The sequence below is a fragment of the Podarcis raffonei genome, chromosome 5, assembly GCF_027172205.1.
Source record: "Podarcis raffonei isolate rPodRaf1 chromosome 5, rPodRaf1.pri, whole genome shotgun sequence".
Classification (NCBI taxonomy): domain Eukaryota; kingdom Metazoa; phylum Chordata; class Lepidosauria; order Squamata; family Lacertidae; genus Podarcis; species Podarcis raffonei.
Genome location: NC_070606.1, coordinates 80317348 through 80338024, shown reverse-complemented (window position 1 = coordinate 80338024; position 20677 = coordinate 80317348). Strand labels below are relative to the sequence as shown.

Below are 20677 nucleotides of genomic sequence, written 5' to 3'. Positions count from 1 at the left end.
GGCTGCTTGCTATGACAATGATCATCTACCTCTGGAAAGCACAAGTATTCCCAGTCATGAGGGGCGCAGCACATTCTTTCCATCATAAAATTTGCCTGCTAAACTAGTATTTGTTAACTAGTGTGATGTTTTTGAGTAAGAAAGTGGTTTCACCTTGAGCTTGATCATACTCAACAAGAGCCTTCTTCCAGAGCAAGGGTGGCTAATGACCATTTTGAGGGCAACTTTGAGGAAACTGTAGCTCAAGGGTAGAGCATCTGCCTTGCATGGAGATAGTCCCTTGTTCAACCACCAGCATCTCCAGGTAGGGTTCTGAAACCCTGGACAGCCACTACCAGTCATTGTAGCCAACACTGAGTTAGATGGACCAATGAATCTGACTAGGTGTAAGGAAACTTCCTATGTTCCTATTTGCCTGCCAAGCAATTTTCTCTCCCACCCAGCCCTTGGCAATTTGGGGGGCAATGACAAAAAGAAAAACAATGAACATATACATAGTGCTGAAGTGGATGAATTGCCCTCTCCCTGGTCACCAGGTGGCTCATTTGATGAATCAAGAGGGGAGTGATGATAATCATCCCCAGTTGATCTCCATGGATTAGTTAAGGTGTGTGCATGTGCACCTGTCCGTGTGCCCACATGTGTGAGTGTGCATCCTGTGTGTATGCTTGAATTTGCAAGCGTGCAGGCAAGTTTATGGGCTGGCCACACCCACTGCTGGCAAGCATATCCTGGAAGTTTGGTGATTGCCTCAATTAGACCACCCTCACCCATCAAAAAGGTTAGCCATCCCTGTCCTGTGGCTGCTAATAATGATCAGTTCCCTAGCTCTATTTGCTAAGCAAGACTCCAGCTGCAATCTTACTCATGACTTACTTGGAAGTAAACTCCACTGGACACAGTGGGATTTAGTCCTGATCAAGCAACACATAAGATTGTCCTATCTGAGTGACTTTCCCAAAGCCACCCAATGAATCCGGCAATTTAAAGCCATGTCTCTTGGGTTCAACTCCAACACTATCCACCGCATGACATCAGAAAACTCCGTGGGTTGTTCAATGACTAAGTCACAACTCTGCTCCTAAGAGAGCCTATGAATGCCGCCATCTCTCCCCCTTATTTTTGGAAAACAAGCCATTCTGACATCAAATGGCGTATGCTGGAAAGGAGGCATTAAAAAAATAAGATGTGTGAGATTAATTGCAATTGATTGATTGGCCAAGCAAAACAAAAAAACCACACAAAACTTCAGTCTGCAAAGTTTCATTTGTGACAGTCTTCAGTTCTCTCTCCTTTCTACTTTGCAGAGGAGATGATTTGGGATAACAGATGATATTTTATAGGGACAAGCATGTTGCTTTGCCTGCATTTCACAAAAAGCAAACCCTTCCCTGTCCTTAGACAGCAAGTCACTTACAGGCCTATGAGTGATAATTAGAGAACCAAAGACCATCTAACTTAGTTTAACAGGCGCTGCTGTTTTGCATCAACCAGCAAGTGCCTTGAGAGGCAAGCTTTTCCCCAAACAGAGCTTGGAGTGTCATCTATTAATTCCAAGTCCTAAATGCAAGTAAGGCAAAAGGCAAAACATCTCATGCAATGCTGCTCCCCTGAATACTCTGTAGAATTCAAATAAACCAGAAAACCTAGAATATAGAATATAGGGGACTCTGCAAAAGAAAAAAGAAAAAGAAAAGACTGAAACCTAGGTAGGACTGGAGTGACTTTCTAAAGGCGTCAAACTTTCCTTGCTGCATCCATTTCTTGGACTCTAGAAATTTGCTGGTGGGGTTTATGCAAAGATTTCCTGGTTGGTTAGCAGACAATCTCTCGCAACGTGGGGGGGGGGGGGGAGTGAGAGAGAGAGGACACTGAAACAGCGTGAATAAAGAGTTTTCCCATACCTATATTTCATGCCCGTCTGCTTTGCAGTGGACTCTTTTAAAGAAATGTGGTGCTGAGGGGTAAAGGTCCCAAGACTGCGAGCAATAATCGCCACCGTCCGGAATTTCGCCCGGGCTGCATTGACTGAGTTCGGGGTGGTGGTGTTCTGTTTGCTGATGAGTCGGTCTTCCCCATTCCGGTTCTTGAGGTTGTGCTCCGTGCACGCGATGGAGACTTGCATTGCGCTCTCGCCGAGCCCTCCTTGACAAAAGAGAGAGGACCCCTTTCGAGTGGCAGAGCACGACTGCGGTGCGCCGAAGGGGCCGGTCCCTCACAATGCAGCTGCAGGAGACTTCAGAGGGGCGCTCTCCAACTTAGGGCTCTGCTGCAGGACGGAGGCGACCCGAGGTGCTGTCCCCTTCGCGAGTGCTGAACTTGCTAGAGAGCCAGAAACACCAAACGAACTGGCAACGCCGCGCGTCTTGATCGATCCTCCACACTTTGCAAGGATTCCTTCTCCCCGCTTGGATCCGGCTCTTAAATCGCCCCCTCCATTTGCTCTGTGGCTTTCAGAGACCTCGAGCCTGCATCGTCTTCACCGCAAACCCCAAGCAGCAGCATGGGGGCTGCTTCAATGCTGGCTTGACTCCGCTTGCTGGATCGAAATCAATGCAGGCGCGTACTGCAAAGATGCGTCTGCAACACCCGGTGGACCATGGAAATGCTGAAGGCGCAAAGCTCAGGAGCCACCAAGGAGCACCGGATCACGGGGCAGGTCTCCGCAGACCCAGGATATCCATCTGAGCCTTGGTCGGCTCCTGCAAAAAAGCCTCTTCGGGATTCCCTTGTCTTTTCCCCCACCCCCTGACAGCGAGGTGAAGCTGCACTGGATGAACCCGGCGCTGCAGCTGTGAGGCTGAGCATGCAGCGCTCCCTTTAAGAAGCTGGCAGAAAGCGGGAGAGGGTGGCTGGCTGGCTGGATCCCTTTGTGTGCAGCAGCAAGCCAGGCATTTGCAATGGGTCGGGCTGCCCGGATAACTGGCAGCGCAGCTGAACGGAGAGGAGGTACCCCCCGCCCCCCACAATCACGCTGACTGCGCCCAGCGATGCTCCAGCATGCTGTAGCGTCTCGAAGTATGTTGGGAGGGGAAAGGAATTACTATTCCAGGGCACGCTGCCGAATTAACTCCTTAATCCCTCTCATCTGCCATGCTTAAAGCCCCCTCTGCCTTCGCAATCCGTCCCTTGCCAGGAGGGCCAGGGGTTAATCTCCTCTCCTCACAAAACAGGTCCCCGGCTAAAATAGATACCCTGTGGCACGCCCTTTGATCCCCGTCACACAACTCGCTGCAAAATCAGATTATCCCCAAGGACTGGGACAAAGGGACGGATGCGTGCTGAGGCGCAGGGCGGTGTGAGTGCACGCGAGAGTGTTCAGACATCCATCATGCGCTGGATTGCTGGTGCTTAGATGCCCGCCCGCCCCGCCCCCGCCCCCAATGCTTAGGGTGACACTTTTGGCAGGCCACAACATCTGCTCCCCACCAAAGGGAATAAAATCCCACGTCCCCAAACGCCTGCTGTTATGTGTAAAAAGGTCTGATCCTGCACATGTCAGTAGCTGGTCAAAGGCAGAAAGCAGCCATGTGCACAGAAGCCTCAGTCCTAATGAGCTGGAGATTCGTTGTGGCCCTTGGGCCAGTCTCTGCCTCAACCTCTTAGCTCTCCATCTGTGAAATGGGAGCAAGAGCAGCCTGTTTTATGGAAAGAGCTGAGCTGCCAATCCGTCTGCTTGACTTTGATTACCCCTTTTAATTGACTATATATATATATATATATATATATATATATATATATATGTAAACAATTTAAAGACTAATAAATTGAATTAATTAACTGATAATTCCGCACAGCACTGGAACTGGGCCTTCTATGTGGTGGCACCTACTCTTGGCAACTCCCTCCACTTGCACCTCAGACAAGCACCTCCTCTATTGTCTTTCTGTGCCTGCTAAGTACATTTTGCTAAAGCCTTCTTTATCCTAATTGGTATCTGTCTTGGATTTGCACTGGCTTTAGGTACAGTATGTGCTGTTGCTTTAAGCTGTTTTTTATACAGGTAACTCATAACTTAGGTGCATTTAACTTGTGTGCATTGTGTGCTTTGACAAATATTTTTAAAGGGGGCAAAGAGGGGGCCGTCATCAGGTTGGTGGTAGAAATTTTGGCAATCCCACCCGCCATTGCACCCAATGTGTTTTGACTTTATGCAATTTTGGCTTTAGGCAATGTAACCTGTCCGTAAGTTGAGAGTTGCTGTATATGTTTTTTTGTGTGTGTGTGTGTTATTATATTGTAAATTGCTTTGGGATGCTTCATGGGAAGTGATCAATAAATGAAATAAATGAAATAACAACAACAACAGTAATTTTTTGAATTACACACACACACAGGCATGCCAGTTGTGTTCCAGGTCATCTTGCATGTTGTTGAAATGCACCTAAGTTCTTCCCATCCTGTTCCACCCCCGTCTCACTCCACCACCTTCCAGGGCCAAAAACAGCATGCACATTGATAGTCATGCGCCAATCAAACACATGTTAAAAGGTTGCCACCTGTATGGTGCTTGGACACATAGCTTGAAATTCTCTTGCACATTCAGGCTTGGTTCTCCTATCACATGTTAAGATGTTCAATGACAGAGAAACAGTTCCTGAAACAATTGCTGAAGTTGGCGTGGCAAGGTTTTTATTATTATTATTTTATTATTTCTTGAATTTGTCGGTCACTTTATGTTTATCTTACAGCCAACTCTGGACTCCGGCATCCCTGAGACGTTCTGCAGGGATGGGACAGTTGTGCTCTTTATTCCAAAGAACAGTGTCAACAACTCTGTTGCCCTCTAGGAACCTAGTCTCCAATTTGCTTGAATTTGTGTATCAAAAAAATGCATTCCCTCAGGGGCCTGGAGCAAAGCAAGCCTTGACTTGGGACTCAGCTATACAGCAGCAAATAAAACATTTTAAGTGTGTTGTAAATTGCATTATAGAAATATGACACTAGCTGGCGGTGGTGAGCTATGGCAAATTCAATATATTTTTCCAAACGTTTTTAAGAAAGCATTTTCACAATGTTTTTTTATATGTGTCTAGACTCTACCTTGGTTCCATCACAAGCTGAAGTACCCAAAGTAAGGGAGAAGTTGCCCTTCACTAATGTTCTATGTCAAAACTTTAGACACTCTCCTAAAATGCAAATGAAAAAGGGGTTTGGGGTGATTTTTTAAGTGTGTGTGTGTGAGTGAGCATAACCAAGACTTTCTAAGCCACTCTGCATTTAAAATAGGCTGCATCTAAAATATCTCAAAGCTGACAGGACATTTTTTGCCACAGCAAAGTGTTCAGAATAAGGATTTGCGACTGTGACACTATACTCAAATACATGAAATGGCCAGTCAAGCGAAGGCCTTTGCTACCATCAGTCATCTGGCAATGCTGCAGAGCAGCTCTTGAAAAAACCCACCAGCCTAGCTAGGTAAGTGTAAGTGGGGTAGTTGACTACTGAAAAATCAGAAGACCATGGAAGGGAGTGCTGACAAGCACTAGGAGGAACAAAAAACTAGGAAGGCACCTCCAGATGGGTGATTTCTTATTTTTTTGGAGGGTGGGAAGGTGTATTCTGCAACATGTCATTGACACATGAATAGTACATTAGATGTGGATCTATAGTGGGCAGTTCACACTTCGTTTTACTTTATTACAGTTGATCTGCGATGCTTCCTGAATGATACTACTAGATTGCCATCTAGAGGGGCACTCTTGTAGTAAAGTGCAACAAAAGCGAGAAGGAAATTAAACACCCCAGAACATTTGCAGCATAAAAGGTTATAGCATTTCAACAGGAAAGTATGGGGAGTGCACTGAAAGGAGGCAAAGCAGTATAGTTCTTCCTATCGCCACCTTGAAAGGGTTGCAGGCTCAAATAATATTGAAAGAAGGAGTATATACAGTATATCTGCCCTGATACCACTAGGAACACAAATCAAGATGACTTAGACAAGATGATCTAGTGACATTTTTTGAAGCTGGAGGGGGTGTGGAGTCAGGGTGGCATACAACTAAATCTTACTCAGAGATGACCCACCAAAATTTAATGAATTGAACTTACACATAACCATTAATTTCAATGGGTCTACTCTGAGTAAAATTAGTTGAATGCCACTTTACATGCCAGGGGAAGAAGAAGAAAAAAATGCAGCCTGTGTCTATTACAATCAGATTTGCATTTCATATAATTTATCTTGTTTCTCCCAAAAATGAAAATGCTACTCTGGCCTCGAAAATTTCATCAGACGCTGCTCGCATGCTGTCATAGCCTTAAGCACCAGAAGCTCCCTTTTTGAAAAAATTAAGAAGAAGAAGACATACTCAATGCCAATTTCTGTGCTTTTTAGCTGCACTTGTGTAGAGTAATCAGCAAACCAAAGGGACTGGCTCAGATATTACGCTGCTAAATATCTTAGCATCTTCTTAAAATGTCACTGCTAGAGTTACGGCGAAAAGGCATTCCATTTTTAGAAGCACAAAGGATACTTGCATCTGCAATGCCCTGTATTCAGAAGTCTATTGCAGCAGAATCTGGTTTGAGACAGGGGTCAGCAAACATTTTCAGCAGGAGGCCGGTCCACTGTCCCTCAAACCTTGTGGAGGGTCAGACTATATTTGGGGGTGGGGGGGATGAACGAATTCCTATGCCCCACAAATAACCCAGAGATGCATTTTAAATAAAAGCACACGTTCTACTCATGTAAAAACACGCTGATTCCCGGACTGTCCACAGGTTGGATTTAGAAGGTTATTGGGCCGGATCTGGCCCACGGGCCTTAGTTTGCCTACCCCTGGTTTGAGACCAGACATGCTCCAAGAGTGAAGTAGTAACAGTGCACTCTTCTTTAACACAAAATGAGTTTATTGAGTAGGAAACATGGACAGCATCTATATAACACACCCTGCAACTGAGAGATAGCAGGTGCCACAGCCATTGCATAAGTTAGAGTTTTCACCAACATATGTGCATACTTTTAAAGCAAGGCAAAATCCATTGCTACAAATAAACGGCTTTAATCCCTCTTCCTCAAACAGGCTCACAAACTTCTCACATGAAAAAACCAACTGTTAGTCAAGTTCACCAGAGTAAGAACATCTTAAGATAAATAGGAATCCTTGGCTGCCAACCCTCACGGCTCCTTGTCCTTCCCCAGGAATGGAGGACAAATTCAGTTTTGTTTCCATTTGAATGATGAACTCCTAAGTCACACTCCTTGAATCAAAATGCAAAGCAAAAAAACCCAGCTGTCCTTCAACATTCGCTCGTCTCCAAGTTTTGTGGTACAGGTCTCCAAACCAAATAATAAGTAATAAATGCATATATTGGGGAAAAATGTGGGTGGAATTGAATCTATTAGTAAAAAAAATAACATACAAAAATGCATTACATTGTGGAGCATTACTCACAAAAATGTGCGTATTATTTATTTATTTTACTTACATATTGCATTTATAACCTGCCTTTTCCTCCAAGGAGCTCGAGGTGGCATATAAGATATAAGGTTTACGCTCCCCATTTAATTCTCACAACAACCCAGTGAGGTAGGTTAGTCAAAGCTACATTTAAAAATATGTTTATTAGGAAAAATCTGAACGAAAATTTTGATGAATTTTCATGATTTTTAACAACAACAAACACATTTCTGCAGAAACGTGGAGAACTCAATTGGAAAAAAATGATAAAATTGAAGAACTGAATCTGGCCATCTAAATTTTTCCTTTTTGGAATGTTTTATGACCCCAAGCTATATTCCAATATATATTTGAAGTAGTAGTAAAATGTCCCTCAACTAAACCTAGGGTGTGGAGTCGGGAGAAGTCTGCTTCGGTGGATCATTTTTTGTTCGAAAAATGCTATGGAGAATGTTTCTCCCAGTATGTTCTTAACAATGCCTCGGACACATAAGCATTGCAGGGGCAAAAATCAATGTATTTCTTGGGATATTTATTGTCTCAAGCTTTTCTTTCTTTTGTTTTCAATTAAAAAAAACTCTGAGCCTTTAAATCTCCACCAATGGGCCATTTGTTGTTGGAAAAATCTTCCCTAAACACATGCTAGTTGGAACGAAACACACACACACAGCCCTCAATAGCAAAATCCCAAGAGACCATGGGATATTTTCTGTACCAGAAAGAAAAATGTAAAAAATTATATCTGTATGCTGTCTTTCCACAGTTCAAACCACACTCAGAGGTGGCTTACAACAAGAAAAAAATTCATAACTACAACATAACAAAAGTAGTCATGAACAATAAATAAAACGTAAAAAATATGCAACCAAACTGAACAATTTCCATGTAAATAACAAGAAGATCTAAAAAAAGAGATACAAAAAACCAACAGCCAATAACTCCACCCCAAACAACACCCTATCAAGTGCTGAAACAGCAAGCATCTGAAATTTGGCATCAATGTTTCCTACAGTGCAGGTGACAGTGTCCTAGAAGGACTATGTCATAGGTCTACTTTTGAGTAACTTCTGCAATGAGAAGTGCATCTGTACGCTGCCCAGAGTAGCTGGGGAAATCCAGCCAGATGGGTGGGGTATAAATAAAATAATATTAATAATAAATTTTATTACTATCAGGGTGCAAAACCACAGCGCCAAAGATATGGGATAACAAGCACTATGTGTTAAAAACAAAGCAAGATGTCAAAGCAAATTGCTGAAGACACAAAGAGCTTGTCTCCAGCTGGAGATTCAGGTGTCCAGCTTCATCTTAAGACTTTTAAAAATTCTTCTTTTACCTTTTTTGCCTACGGACCCCCAAAGCTGCCTCTGCGCCCCCCACCCTCACATTGGGCACAAAGGCATTTAAATGTCATTCATTATATAAAAAGCCACTTATGCATTAAATAGCAAATGCAGGAATCTGCATCCGTAAGTTCCGTAACTATATATATCCCCCTGTGTTCTTCGTTCCATTTCTCCGTCCTGCAACTGCTACAATTATGTATCTTTTGTTATGCATGATGCTTTGCTTATCGCACTGAAGACAGTAAGGCGCAGAGTTGAAAAGAAGAGAGGAGGCAGTGGAAAATCCAGATGCAAGGCTAATTTGAACAGTCGCAGCACAAGTGGTCCATGGTGCCAGATGGAAACATCATTTTCCCTTTAGAGCCGAGGATGCAGAGGATGGATAATTCCTTAAACCACTTTCCTGATTAGAACCCCAGAGTCCATCTTTCCTGTAGGTATGCCTCAGCCATAGAGCTAAGGAAGGCTAGAGTCACACACAATTTTCTAAGCTGAAAAGACACTGTATTGTTATAGATTTGAGGTACCAGAGTCTATTAGTGAATAGCAGAAATTAATAAACAGCAATATTTAGATATTTGGGATATGAGGGGGAGATCCAAGGTGCCGAGGACTTTCTGGTTTGCATCGCCGCAAACACAAAAGTGACACAAAAAGGGGGGGGGGGAATGGCAAAAATAGTGCGGAAATAGCGTCTAGAAATTCCACAAGGCTTTGCAAGTGCAATCCCAGGAGTCTTTGCACCGACCTTTGAGACCTGTATAGAGTTGAAGTTTGAACAAGGGTTTAGAGGGAGTAATTGTGATGGAGTTGGGTGGGTTTTTAGAGTTTATATAAAGGGTTTTTCAAGGGTTTCCAGAGGTTTAGAGGGTGTTTGCAGGCTTTTTCAATGGTGTTCCCAATATACACAATTTCACTTAAATGGATGGTGCTTTGCAACGTAACCCCCGCATAAATGGGGAGTTGGCTGGACTAGGCCATTAAGGACCCTTGACAATGCAAAGGAGTTGTCTTTTCATGCTGCTCAGCAAAGTGGACAGAGAGAGGAGATCAGGAAAAGGTTGCCGGGGTAACTGGTTGTGATATCACAGGAAGATTTTGAGATTTTTGCACCAGGCTTGGAAGAGCTGGGGCTGAAGGGAATGGGCTGTGTTTTGCAGGGTGTGTTGGGAAGAAGAAGAAGGAGAACAAAGGAGAGGACCATCTTGGCTGCTGGTTGGAAAAGCAGCAACCTAGAGGCTGGGGAACATGGCTGGCTGCTCTAGACTCAAGCAGCAGGGAGAGACTCTCTTGAGATGACCATGGTGCAAGATCTGCAGCTCCTTCAATCTACGGTCAGGTTGTATATTTGTGAATAAACCATATATCTTAAAGTCACTACCGTCTCAACGGAAACATGATCCTGGGTGAGCACCGCTCTGCAGAGACTGAGGGTTGGCATGCCACCTTTGTCACAACATTATGGGAGGACCATGATGCAAAGCAGGGGGAGAGCACTCTGCCCTGTAACCATATGGTGTGAGCCCTACTTGTTTTTTTACTTAAGTGACTGCCCTGAATTTGACAACAGAGGTGCCAGCCAGGTAATATTGAAAGTGGGATTTGACTAGCATCAACAATGCTCACTAGGACAACCTCTCATTGTGATTCTGCTTGACTTGGCTGTAGTTTCAGTTCCCTCCAGACCTCTTGAGTTATGCACATAGGGGTCAGTATTGCTGTTGCTGTTCCTCTCACCCAGGTCTTAATATTGACCACTAATGAGACTGATATTCAGGGACTGAAGGAGAATCAAGCCTACCTCCTTTAGTAGCCTCCTCAGCAAGCAGGCATACAGAATGACTTTGGCTACTCTAGTTGCAGAGGCTAATCAGCTTGGCATGGGACAGATGATATGGTATGAAGAAACTTTCCAGCTTTGAATGGTTGCAGATGTCCTTCTGTCATTGCCTACGCAGATGGCTTCTTAAAGAAACCCATCAAATCACAGCTGTTGAAAACGTTAGAGGAATGTTGTGGCACTGCTATGAGCAAACTACTCATCATAGTCAGCAACACACAGCTTGGTTGGTTGATGGATGGCACAGCTGCGATTCAGAGTCACACTGAATGGTGATAGAAGACTTTATGATTTAGCCAACTCTGCTCTACAGTCCATTGTTAGATCTCATACAAGGTATTATGTGATTCCTTGGATTGACACTGTCACCATAGAGATCAGCTTGTCAACCCAGAAGGGTTTCTTCAGCTGAGTTGAGGGAATCATGCTATCTACTCTACTCTGAAGTTCAGCGGAATGGGACGTCCCTATTTTCTTTGGAGAAACGTTGGAGGGTATGTAATAGTATTAACAGTGCTGATGATAATAATAAAACTCTTCTTAACCATGCAGGTCCTATCAATGCTTAGGTTAAGAGGGCTGCTATCTGCCATAGAACAATGTACCCCTTAGTGTGATAACAGCTGCTCTAGCAGAAGGCACCAAGGTAATGATACTGATGGGATGAGGACAGAAATAGAAAAGGCCTGAACGAATCTGCAAGAGATGCTCAGGTGCCAACCTTGGTGCTGCTGAAGTTTACCCTTCTCTGTGGGTTGTGTGTTTGTAATCTGCCAGTTCCACTGGGCAGAGGGAAATGCATACCCAAATGGGCTCAGAAGAAAGGCCAGAATCCCACTGTGACTAATGCTGCCACTGAGTTGCACAAGAGAACAGTAAATGGCTTGAAGAGATTACATCCCTCTCTGATTGCAAGCTGGAAGAAACAGTGTCTCCTCACACTATTTCCTGGAGCGTTGCCTAGGACGGCTCATTTAGTTCCGTCTCCTTGCATTCAAATGACTAGGCTTTCAGAATGAACGTGCTGCAATCCTTTATGGAGGGCAGTGGGCAAACGGGCTGCTGTCAGCTCGCTTCCTGCTCCTTTGATTGGTTATTCAGACTTGCATCCACAAAGCACATTATCTGTGCACCAAACACAACTTGACCTTTGGGGGGAACAGCCATAGGATTTTAGCAAAGCATCTGCTTTGCATTCAGAAGGTCCCAGCTTCATTCACTGGCATCTCCATATAGGACTGGGAAAGGAACGCTGCTTAAAATCCTGGAGAGCCTCTGCCAGCCAGTGTAGACCAGAGGTTTCCAAGCTGTGCATTGTGACACATTAGTGTGTTGGCTGCAGTGTGTAGGTGTGTCACGTGAACACTCCCCATGCTCCTCCTGGGGCTGGAAAGGGGATAGTTTAACTTCCAGTTAGCTAGTAAAACTGAATTACTGTGTCACGAACTGATACATGTCTAAAAAGTGTGTCACAAACATGAAAAGTTTGGAAAGCTCTTGAGTAGGCAATAGTGAACTAGACGGAACAATGGTCTGACTTTGTGTAAGGCAAGGAAATTTTGTCTTTTTAATTTTATTCTGGAATGACAAATTACAAGAGGTGTTAATCCCTTACATTTCATTAAGATAGATTTGACCTTTAGCTTTAAGACCATCCTTCACTATATTTTGTAATCTTATAAGCTGCCCTTGATTATATTTATTTGATTATATATATTTTTTTACTCTAAGTCAAGAGCACTTAATTGAAATCACCCAGATGTTTGAATCACATGATATAAAGGCAGTGCTTTTTCCTGGGGGGATGCAGGAGTACGCATACCCCTAAACATTTTGTGAATCTAAGTTTGGCCTCATTGAGGGGTAGTATTTCAATATGAGTAGGAAAAGGAGAGTACCCCTAAAAATTTTTTTTTAGAAAAAAGCACTGTAAATAGGTAACCTGTAAAATGTAGTTAATTATCAGTCAATAAGAAGTCCACAAACTCCATTTGGATTTCAATAGGTATATAGCATGTTGCTTTGCACAGCAGTCAGTGTATGAGCTCTACAAATTTGGTTATTCTGATCTTGACATTCTGCGTGCAATTGAATTTTTATTTTTTTTATGAAACACTCATTTTGAAATATAACCTCATATTAACAGCAGTGCTATGTTAGTTGCACATGATATGAAACAGCACACCTGAACAATTTTTTCTGACTGTTGTAGGAATTCTCTTCTGACTTTAATTGAAATGACTGTGTTTTGCATTGACAACCCTGGACAGGAGTGCCGGTTTCCACCCAACGTTGTGGGTGCCCAGCACATGTGTGTGATGTCACATGTGTGTGTGACATCACACGTCGCTGCCACAGTGGGAGGGGCCAAAGGAGCGGCCCGCCACAGCTGCACCGTGTTGGGTTGCCCGGCCAGGCACCCACAGTAAAAAAATTGTGGGTCCCTCAGCAACCATGGCCCCCAAGAGATGACACCTATGACCCTGGATCTCTCTGGGCAGCCCAATCCAGAAGCTATCTCTATCCAACTCTTCCAAAGCCCAGTCAACTTGGTCCTGGTTTCAGCAGACTCTGGTGCACAGCCTTAGCTGAAGTGGCAGTGTGCCATTCGCTGCACTATATTAGTCTCTACTGTTCCAATCCACAGTTCTAAAAATGTTAAATCAGGCTCTCTAAAGTGGCACACTTTTAAAAGGACAGCAAGTGCACTCCTCCCAGACATCTCTTAAAGGGCAGAAGCATAGCACCAAGACAAGGTTGAAGCAGTGTACTCCCTGCTAACAGCTGCTTATTGCAGGTTGTAAATAAAAGCAGAGTTACCAAAACTCCTGTGAGACACCCTCTCGCACAGCCCAGGTGGCACAAGTAAGATTCAATAAAGCCAGTGGGACTACCTGTGAGTAAATCTCCTGCATAATCCAACATTTATGATGAAAAAGGGTGCCTCCCAACTGTCACTGTTTTATAGGGTGGATTCAAGCACATCCCGGAACTTTAGGTTTGCACAGTTAAAGTACTGTGCAGTCCTGGTGCAAAAAAACATGCATGTGCACTTTTTGCACTTAGGAAAGTGATGAGGAAAATGAGGGAGAAGAGTTGGTGGAAGAAGATTGGAGGAAATTTAAAATTTATTTACAGAAGTATTGTAAAATGTATGAATGCTGATGACATTGAAATAAAATGAAGGGGTTCTAGTAATAAGAGATAAAAATTTGAAATTATAAATTTGGGAGGTAAAATATATAAGGATAAAGTAGTAGGATACGAATTTGCTGAACTAATTGTTAAAAAGGGATATAAAAAAGGGAGGCGTGAGGAGGTCAGGAAAATAAGTTAATTGAAGATGAATAATTAGAAAAGAGTGATTTGTGTTTTTCTTATTCTATTTTTTGTGTGTCGATTGTTCTTTTTTTCCTCTTGCTAAATGTTTGTATTTTATGTATTGTGAAAGTTTGTATTGTTGTGTTTTATATTTTCTCTGTGTTTTTATTGTTCTATTTTTCTATTGTTAAACCTAATAAAATATTATATTAAAAAAAAAGGAAAATGAAATGAAAAAATACGGGGTTAACAAGTGAGTAAAGTGACGACATATAAATACCCCATAAGCAATTCAGGATGAATCCTTATTGTGATATAACCACCCTACAGACAAATCAGAATCAATGCGCAATGAAGACCACAAGCAAAATAGGATGAAAGGTCAACTGGAAGTGTGCAAAGGCATGGAATATTGCGATATTGATCATATATACTGGAATGATATGGTGTTATAGTCTGAATGGTCTCTCAAGGGTGTTCCCCCCCCCCATTCCTGCTAAAGAGATAAAAACTGGTTGGTCAAATTTAGCCTGGCAGACCCCCCTTTTATAGAAAGGTCAGCATCAACAGTCCTAGAACGGTCTTTCCTTTGTATGGCTAAGGAAATGGCAGTAGAATTTATGCAAGGGGGCTTAGCTTCCCCCTCCCCTCCCCCTCACAGCTACAGAAATGTGCTAATTTGATGGGGAAAATGAGCAGTTCAGAGTCAAACAGAGGCGCTGCAGATCAGAGAGCTTAAAAGGAGCTCTGGAAGCATCTTTAGAGTGTGAGATCCACCCCCATGGGAGCAGTAAACTTTGGGTTATTAATCTGTGAATTGCTACCTAATCTCAAGCAGTATATTTTTAAGGTAAAGGTAAAGGGACCCCTGACCGACAGCGCCACCCGCGTCCCTAAGTATATTTGTAAATTAATGCCCAAAACCCCACATAACCTGGCTTCGAAGGAAACCAAGCGTCAAGGTAAGCCCTGGAAGACTTGAAACCTTGGCGCTCAGAGAATCAAAAGGACTATACATTTCTTTACAATAAAATAAAAAATGCTGCACAGGCGAGACATATCCCATCACACATGGCATGATTTTCACAGGCATTGCATGTGACATTGTGGGGTCCCCTGCAAAAGCACAATCTCTTGGTCAAATTTAGCCTCAGGAAAACCTAGGCAAGAAGTCTTTCTTTTTGGGGGGTTGCTGGCTCCAGTGACGTCTCTAAATCCAACTTCTGTGAAGAGGAAGTTAGCAAGGATAAATAAATGTGTGCATCTGTAGTCAATCTTGTTCCAAATATACACACCCACGTGGACGCTCACATCCACCCCAGGTCTTTGCAAGCTGTCCTATTGACTTAATTGTGCTATCTGTGCCATTCAAACTCTTCATCTGGTCTGTGCAAAAGTATGTCTTGCAAGAGATGCACAAATTCCAGCATGCTTGTAATTTATGCTGTCAAAATCTTCCAGGGTTTAACTGGTAGCCAGAAATTGACTGTATTTGCACTGTTATGTTTTTGCACAATTATTTATTATTTCATATCCCTTTTTTACTATAAGGAGCTCAGTGCAATATATAGCTCCCCCCCCCCTTTTATCTTCACAACAACAGTGCAATGTAGGTTAGGGTGTGTGATGGTGACTGGCCCAAGATCTCTCAGTGAGGATTCGAACCCAAGCCTTTCTGGTTCTAGTCAGGCACTACGGCACAGGGGCTTTCACTATTGTTTTGTGGTTATCCACGTGGATAGCTCAGTTGGTTAGAGTGTGGTGCTGATAAATCCAAGGTTGCTGGTCCGATCCCCATATGGGGCAGCTTCATATTCCTGGATTAAATGATCCTCAGGGTCTCTTCCAACTCTACAATTCTATGATGGGACCACTAGGCAGAGAGTACATTTTCCCCTTTACCCTCCCCGATTGGTGCTGGCTGTTACAATCCCATGTTATTTTGACTGACAGTTCTAGAATCCACGAGAATACCCATCTCCTTTTCATAGCTGCCTGGGGTGTCTTCATCTATGAAATTTAACTGGCAGCCTTAGCAGAGAGTGCTGTGTTTGAAGTGACAGAAAGATAGAGACCCTTAAAATTCCAATGGGCACGTGATAGATCACCACCCCATGCTGCAGGGGGAACTATAAATGCTGATATGCCACTTAAGAAAAAGTAATAGGCAGTGGCTTTTGAGCTCAGCGTTAAAATATAGTTCAAACTCTGGAACATTTGGAGAGCTTCTTGGCTTACTTTAATTGGATCAGCTAAACTTATAAATCTTCCAGGATGAAATACATATCAATCTGTGTGTCAGCACCTGCTTTCAACTGAGACACCCTGAGGACTGAAAGCACATTGATCAGTGATTGCAGAGAATTTAAAACCTAGCAATGCACGGCTACCCAGAAGTAAGCCCTACAGAGTTCCTTGGGGTTTACTTCCAGAGATGTGGATATAGGATAGCATCCTACATTTCACATATCAAAAGGGCTTCTTAAATACATGTTTCTAAACTTGAACAGTTTCAGTTTCCTAAATATATGGAGCAATCACTTAAAGGAGAGGGTAATCTGCTTCTCGTTGCAATTAATATTTAAGCTACCTCTTAGGAACAGTCGCTTATAATTCAAGAAATATGACTTATGGCGCAAGCCCATGATCAGATCTGTGCTTAAGAACAGGACATAACTGAGGCTGGGGCAATAATGCAGAGTCACAGATGGACCCAGGACTGGGGCATGGCACAGATGCATAGTGTTTTGTTATTTCTTTAAAGCACCATTTTGGTGAGTTTGGTAAAATGCATCTCATGCTCCAGCAGAATGTGAGAAAGTGTTTCTGTAATTCTAATCAGGCTTTGTGGCAGGCTGTGCATGATAAGGCAGCCTCCAGTTCTATTAACCCTCTTCTGTCCAACTCCATAAGGACATAAGAACCCTACAGGACCAGTCATGGTGGCCAATCAGGTGCCTATTGAAAGCCAAAAAGCAGGAACTCGGTGCAATATCACCCTCCCACTTGTGATTCCCAGCAACAGGTATTGATAGATATAGATATATAGTACCTCTGTTACAGGGATGCGGGTGGCGCTTTGGGTTAAACCACAGAGCCTAGGGCTTGCTGATCAGAAAGTTGCAGTTCAAATCCCCGCAACGGGGTGAGCTCCCATTGCTCGGTCCCTGCTCCTGCCAACCTAGCAGTTCGAAAGCACGGCAAAGTGCAAGTAGATAAATAGGTACCGCTCCAGCGGGAAGGTAAACGGCGTTTCTGTGCAATGCTCTGGTTCGCCAGAAGCAGCTTAGTCATGCTGGCCACATGACCCAGAAGCTGTACGCTGGCTCTCTCAGCCAGTAAAGCAAGATGAGCGCCGCAACCCCAGAGTCGGTCACGACTGGACCTAATGGTCAGGGGTCCCTTTACCTTTTTACCTCTGTTACTGGAACTTAAGAATTTATTGGATCAGACCAGTAGCCCATCTAGTCCAGCATTCTGTTCTCACAGTGGCCAGTCAGAGGCCTGTGGGAAACTGGCAAGCAGGACCTAAGCTAAGCACAAGAGCACTTTCCTCTCTTGCCATTTTCAGCAACTGGTATTCAGAGTTGTACTGTCTCCACCTGGGATGCAGGTGGCACTGTGGTCTAAACCACTGAGCCTCTTGGACTTGCCAGTCAGAAGGTCGACGGTTCAAATCCCTGTGACAGAGTGAGCTCCCGTTGCTCCGTCCCAGCTTCTGCCAACCTAGCAGTTCGAAAACATACCAGTGAAAGTTGATAAATACGTACTGCTGTGGTGGGAAGATTGGAGATCATAGTGTACCATTGCGCCAGAAGTGGTTTAGTCATGCTAGCCACATGACCCAGAAAGCTGCCTGTGGACAAACGCTGGCTCCCTTGCCCTGAAGCGAGATGAGCACTGCACCCCATAGCCGCCTTTGACTGGACTTAACAGTCTAGGCATTATTTACATTTACTGTCTCTACCAGTGAAGGTAGAACATAGCCACCACTTTTTTTCAGCTGGAACTTAGTTCTGGCACCTCTCAGGTGGGCGCCATTGCCATCATAAGAGAACAAGGGTGGTGTTCATCATGCACCGCTTTTTCTAGAAAAATAGCACTGACCTGTGCCATTGTGTCTAGTAGTCATTGGAGTGATGCATTTATATGTGTTATCTTAGGCCAATCTCCTAACATGTTGTTATTTATAAAAAGAAAAAAAGAAATGCCCTAAGTAAAATAATAACATGAAGCAAATTCTCTCAGAAATAAAACATAATTAGGGAACAGCACACTCTAGGACAGAAAGCTTAATTTCTCTGCACTAGTTATTATATATGCCTGAAGTCTGAGGTCTGTCATGTAAGATCTAGGCAGGGGCCCTGGCTGAAAAGCAGCATATCTGAACAGCCTGCCAAAATAGTTATCTGACTAGGCAATGGCTAGTTTCACATGATCTCTTTAGCACTTGCTACCAACAATTTCTGGGCATGGCAAGGATTCATGTGCTGAAACGCGTCTCACAACTAGTTTCAAGAGGCAGATGGCAGAAGCCACTGGGTGCAGAAAAGCAAATGTAATGCCAATGCATATCAGACCCCTGAGGCTTCTTCGGAGAAAACTGCACCCCCATCCCCACCTCCCACCACCTCCAATATGTAGCTATAACATTCTAGCTCAATTTGTTTTCCTCCAAGTTAAGGGAAAGTAGATCAGGGGAAATACGAAAAATGTATTCTGCTCAGGTTTGCTGTCCACAGTGAAGCTGCTGTCTCCAAGCTGAACTAACTTCAACCAGAGAATGTAAGCTCATCCAAGGACATTTTCACTTCTCTTCTTACTGTGGTTAGGGACTTCTAGCCAACCAAGCAGGAGGCTAGGGGCAGCTTGAGTCAGGGTCAAGCTAGATGTGCAGTGAATTGTACAAGTGTGTTGGATGCTGATGGGTAGAGTAATACAGCCACCCTTTGTGTTGGGCCAGGGTTGTGTGAATTAGGTGGAGGTGTTCCTCTGCCCACCTCTCCTGGTTCAGCCAACCTGCCAGCGGCTGAATGGGCAAGTGGACAGAAGGCTCACTGGTGAGTTCCTGGCTGGCAAGAGCCAGCAGAAAGTCCCTAAACAGGGTGTTCTGCATCATAGAACTGAATGCATAAAATCAAACTATACTTTCACACCGCTTGCCTATTTCAGTCAAGGCAACATATCCCTCCAGAGTGGTATCTGTGAGAGTGGAGGTCTGGCCTTCCCAGGGTTTAAATTGTTATACAAGGGCAATGAAAGGCCACCAGCCATCCGAAAAAGTGTTCTGTTCTCTCTCAGCTTATAGAGAGCCTACAATAAGTTTATCAGCAAGTTCCAATTGCCAAATTCAGCCTGTCACCTACCCAAGGCAAATCCTTCTTCGTTTTCACCAAATGGGCCATTTCCATTCAAGATGCAATTAAAAATGTGTTTTATGATTGGAGCCTGAATAAATGAGTGTCTTATTTTGCCTTTGGAAAATAGAGTGAAGCCAGACCTGGGTCCATGATGCTCTCCTGTCGCACCACTTTCCTAGTGACTTGATGATATCTATTCTTCATTAAGGACATTCACATGTGCTCGCAAGTAACACAGGGATGTGTGAAAAACCATTTTGGATTGCAGTACTCTTGATCAGATGAGCACCATACACTTCAAATTAATTTGATCTGTCAAGCTTCCTAATGGCATTTTCTTAAAGAATAATAGCAGTTATTGTAATGAACCTATATAAAAATTAATTAAGTTTGATATAGGAAATATCAGTCAATGTCCTTTGCTGTTCCTTAGCCAATACTCTGGTTTCGAGGATACCAGCTCAGTCAAGAGTAGCAGATGCCTAAAACTAATTAAAAACATCCCCTTCATGGATCACTGCCTTGCCGTGGCGAAGGGGCTTGAAGAACTCAGAGAAGCTATGAACTACGCCGAGCAGGGCACACAAGATGAACAGGTCATAGTGGAGAGTTTTGACCAAACGTGATCCACCTGGAGGAGGAACCGGCAAGCCACTCCAGTATCCTTGCCAAGAAAACTCCATGGACAAAGACAACAGGCATATAAAAGTTATGACGCTGGAAGATGAGCCCCTCAGGTCGGAAGGCGTCCAACATGCTACTGGGGAAGAGCGGAGGGCAAGTACAAGTAGATCCAGAGCTGATGAAGCGGCTGGGCCAAAGCCGAAAGGACGCTCAGTTGCGGATATGCCTGGAAGCGAAAGGAAAGTCCAATGCTGTAAAGAAAAATATTGCATAGGAACCTGGAATGTAAGAACCATGAACCTGGGTAAGTTGGAGGTGGTCAAAAATGAGATGGCAAGAATAAATATTGACATCCTGGGCATCAGTGAATTAAAATGGACGGGAATGGGCGAATTCAGTTCGGATGACCATCACATCTACTACTGTGGGCAAGAAACCCGTAAAAGAAATGGAGTGGCCCTCATAGTCAACAAAAGAGTGGCGAAAGCTGTACTGGGATGCAATCTCAAAAATGATAGAATGATCTCGATACGAATCCAAGGCAGACCTTTTAACATCACAGTAATCCAAGTTTATGCACCAACCACTGGTGCTGAAGAAACTGAAATAGACCAATTCTATGAAGACTTACAAGACCTTATAGAAGTGACACCAAAGAAGGATGTTCTTCTCATTATAGGGGATTGGAATGCTAAAGTAGGGAATCAAGAGATAAAAGGAACAACTGGCAAGTTTGGCCTTGGAGATCAAAACGAAGCAGGGCAAAGGCTAATAGAGTTCTGT

At 43.7% G+C, this 20677-nt stretch overlaps 1 protein-coding gene across 1 annotated transcript in view; it reads right to left on the bottom strand.

Annotated features, from left to right (window-relative positions):
* The window catches only part of KCNAB1 (potassium voltage-gated channel subfamily A regulatory beta subunit 1), a 160832-nt gene extending 157531 nt beyond the window's left edge, over nucleotides 1-3301 (bottom strand). The window contains exon 1 of the mRNA XM_053390342.1: nucleotides 1905-3301. Coding sequence (XP_053246317.1) covers nucleotides 1905-2125 — 221 coding nt within the window. The 5' untranslated portion in view covers nucleotides 2126-3301. The remainder of the gene's footprint in view (nucleotides 1-1904) is intronic.
* Nucleotides 3302-20677: the final 17376 nt, after the last annotated feature.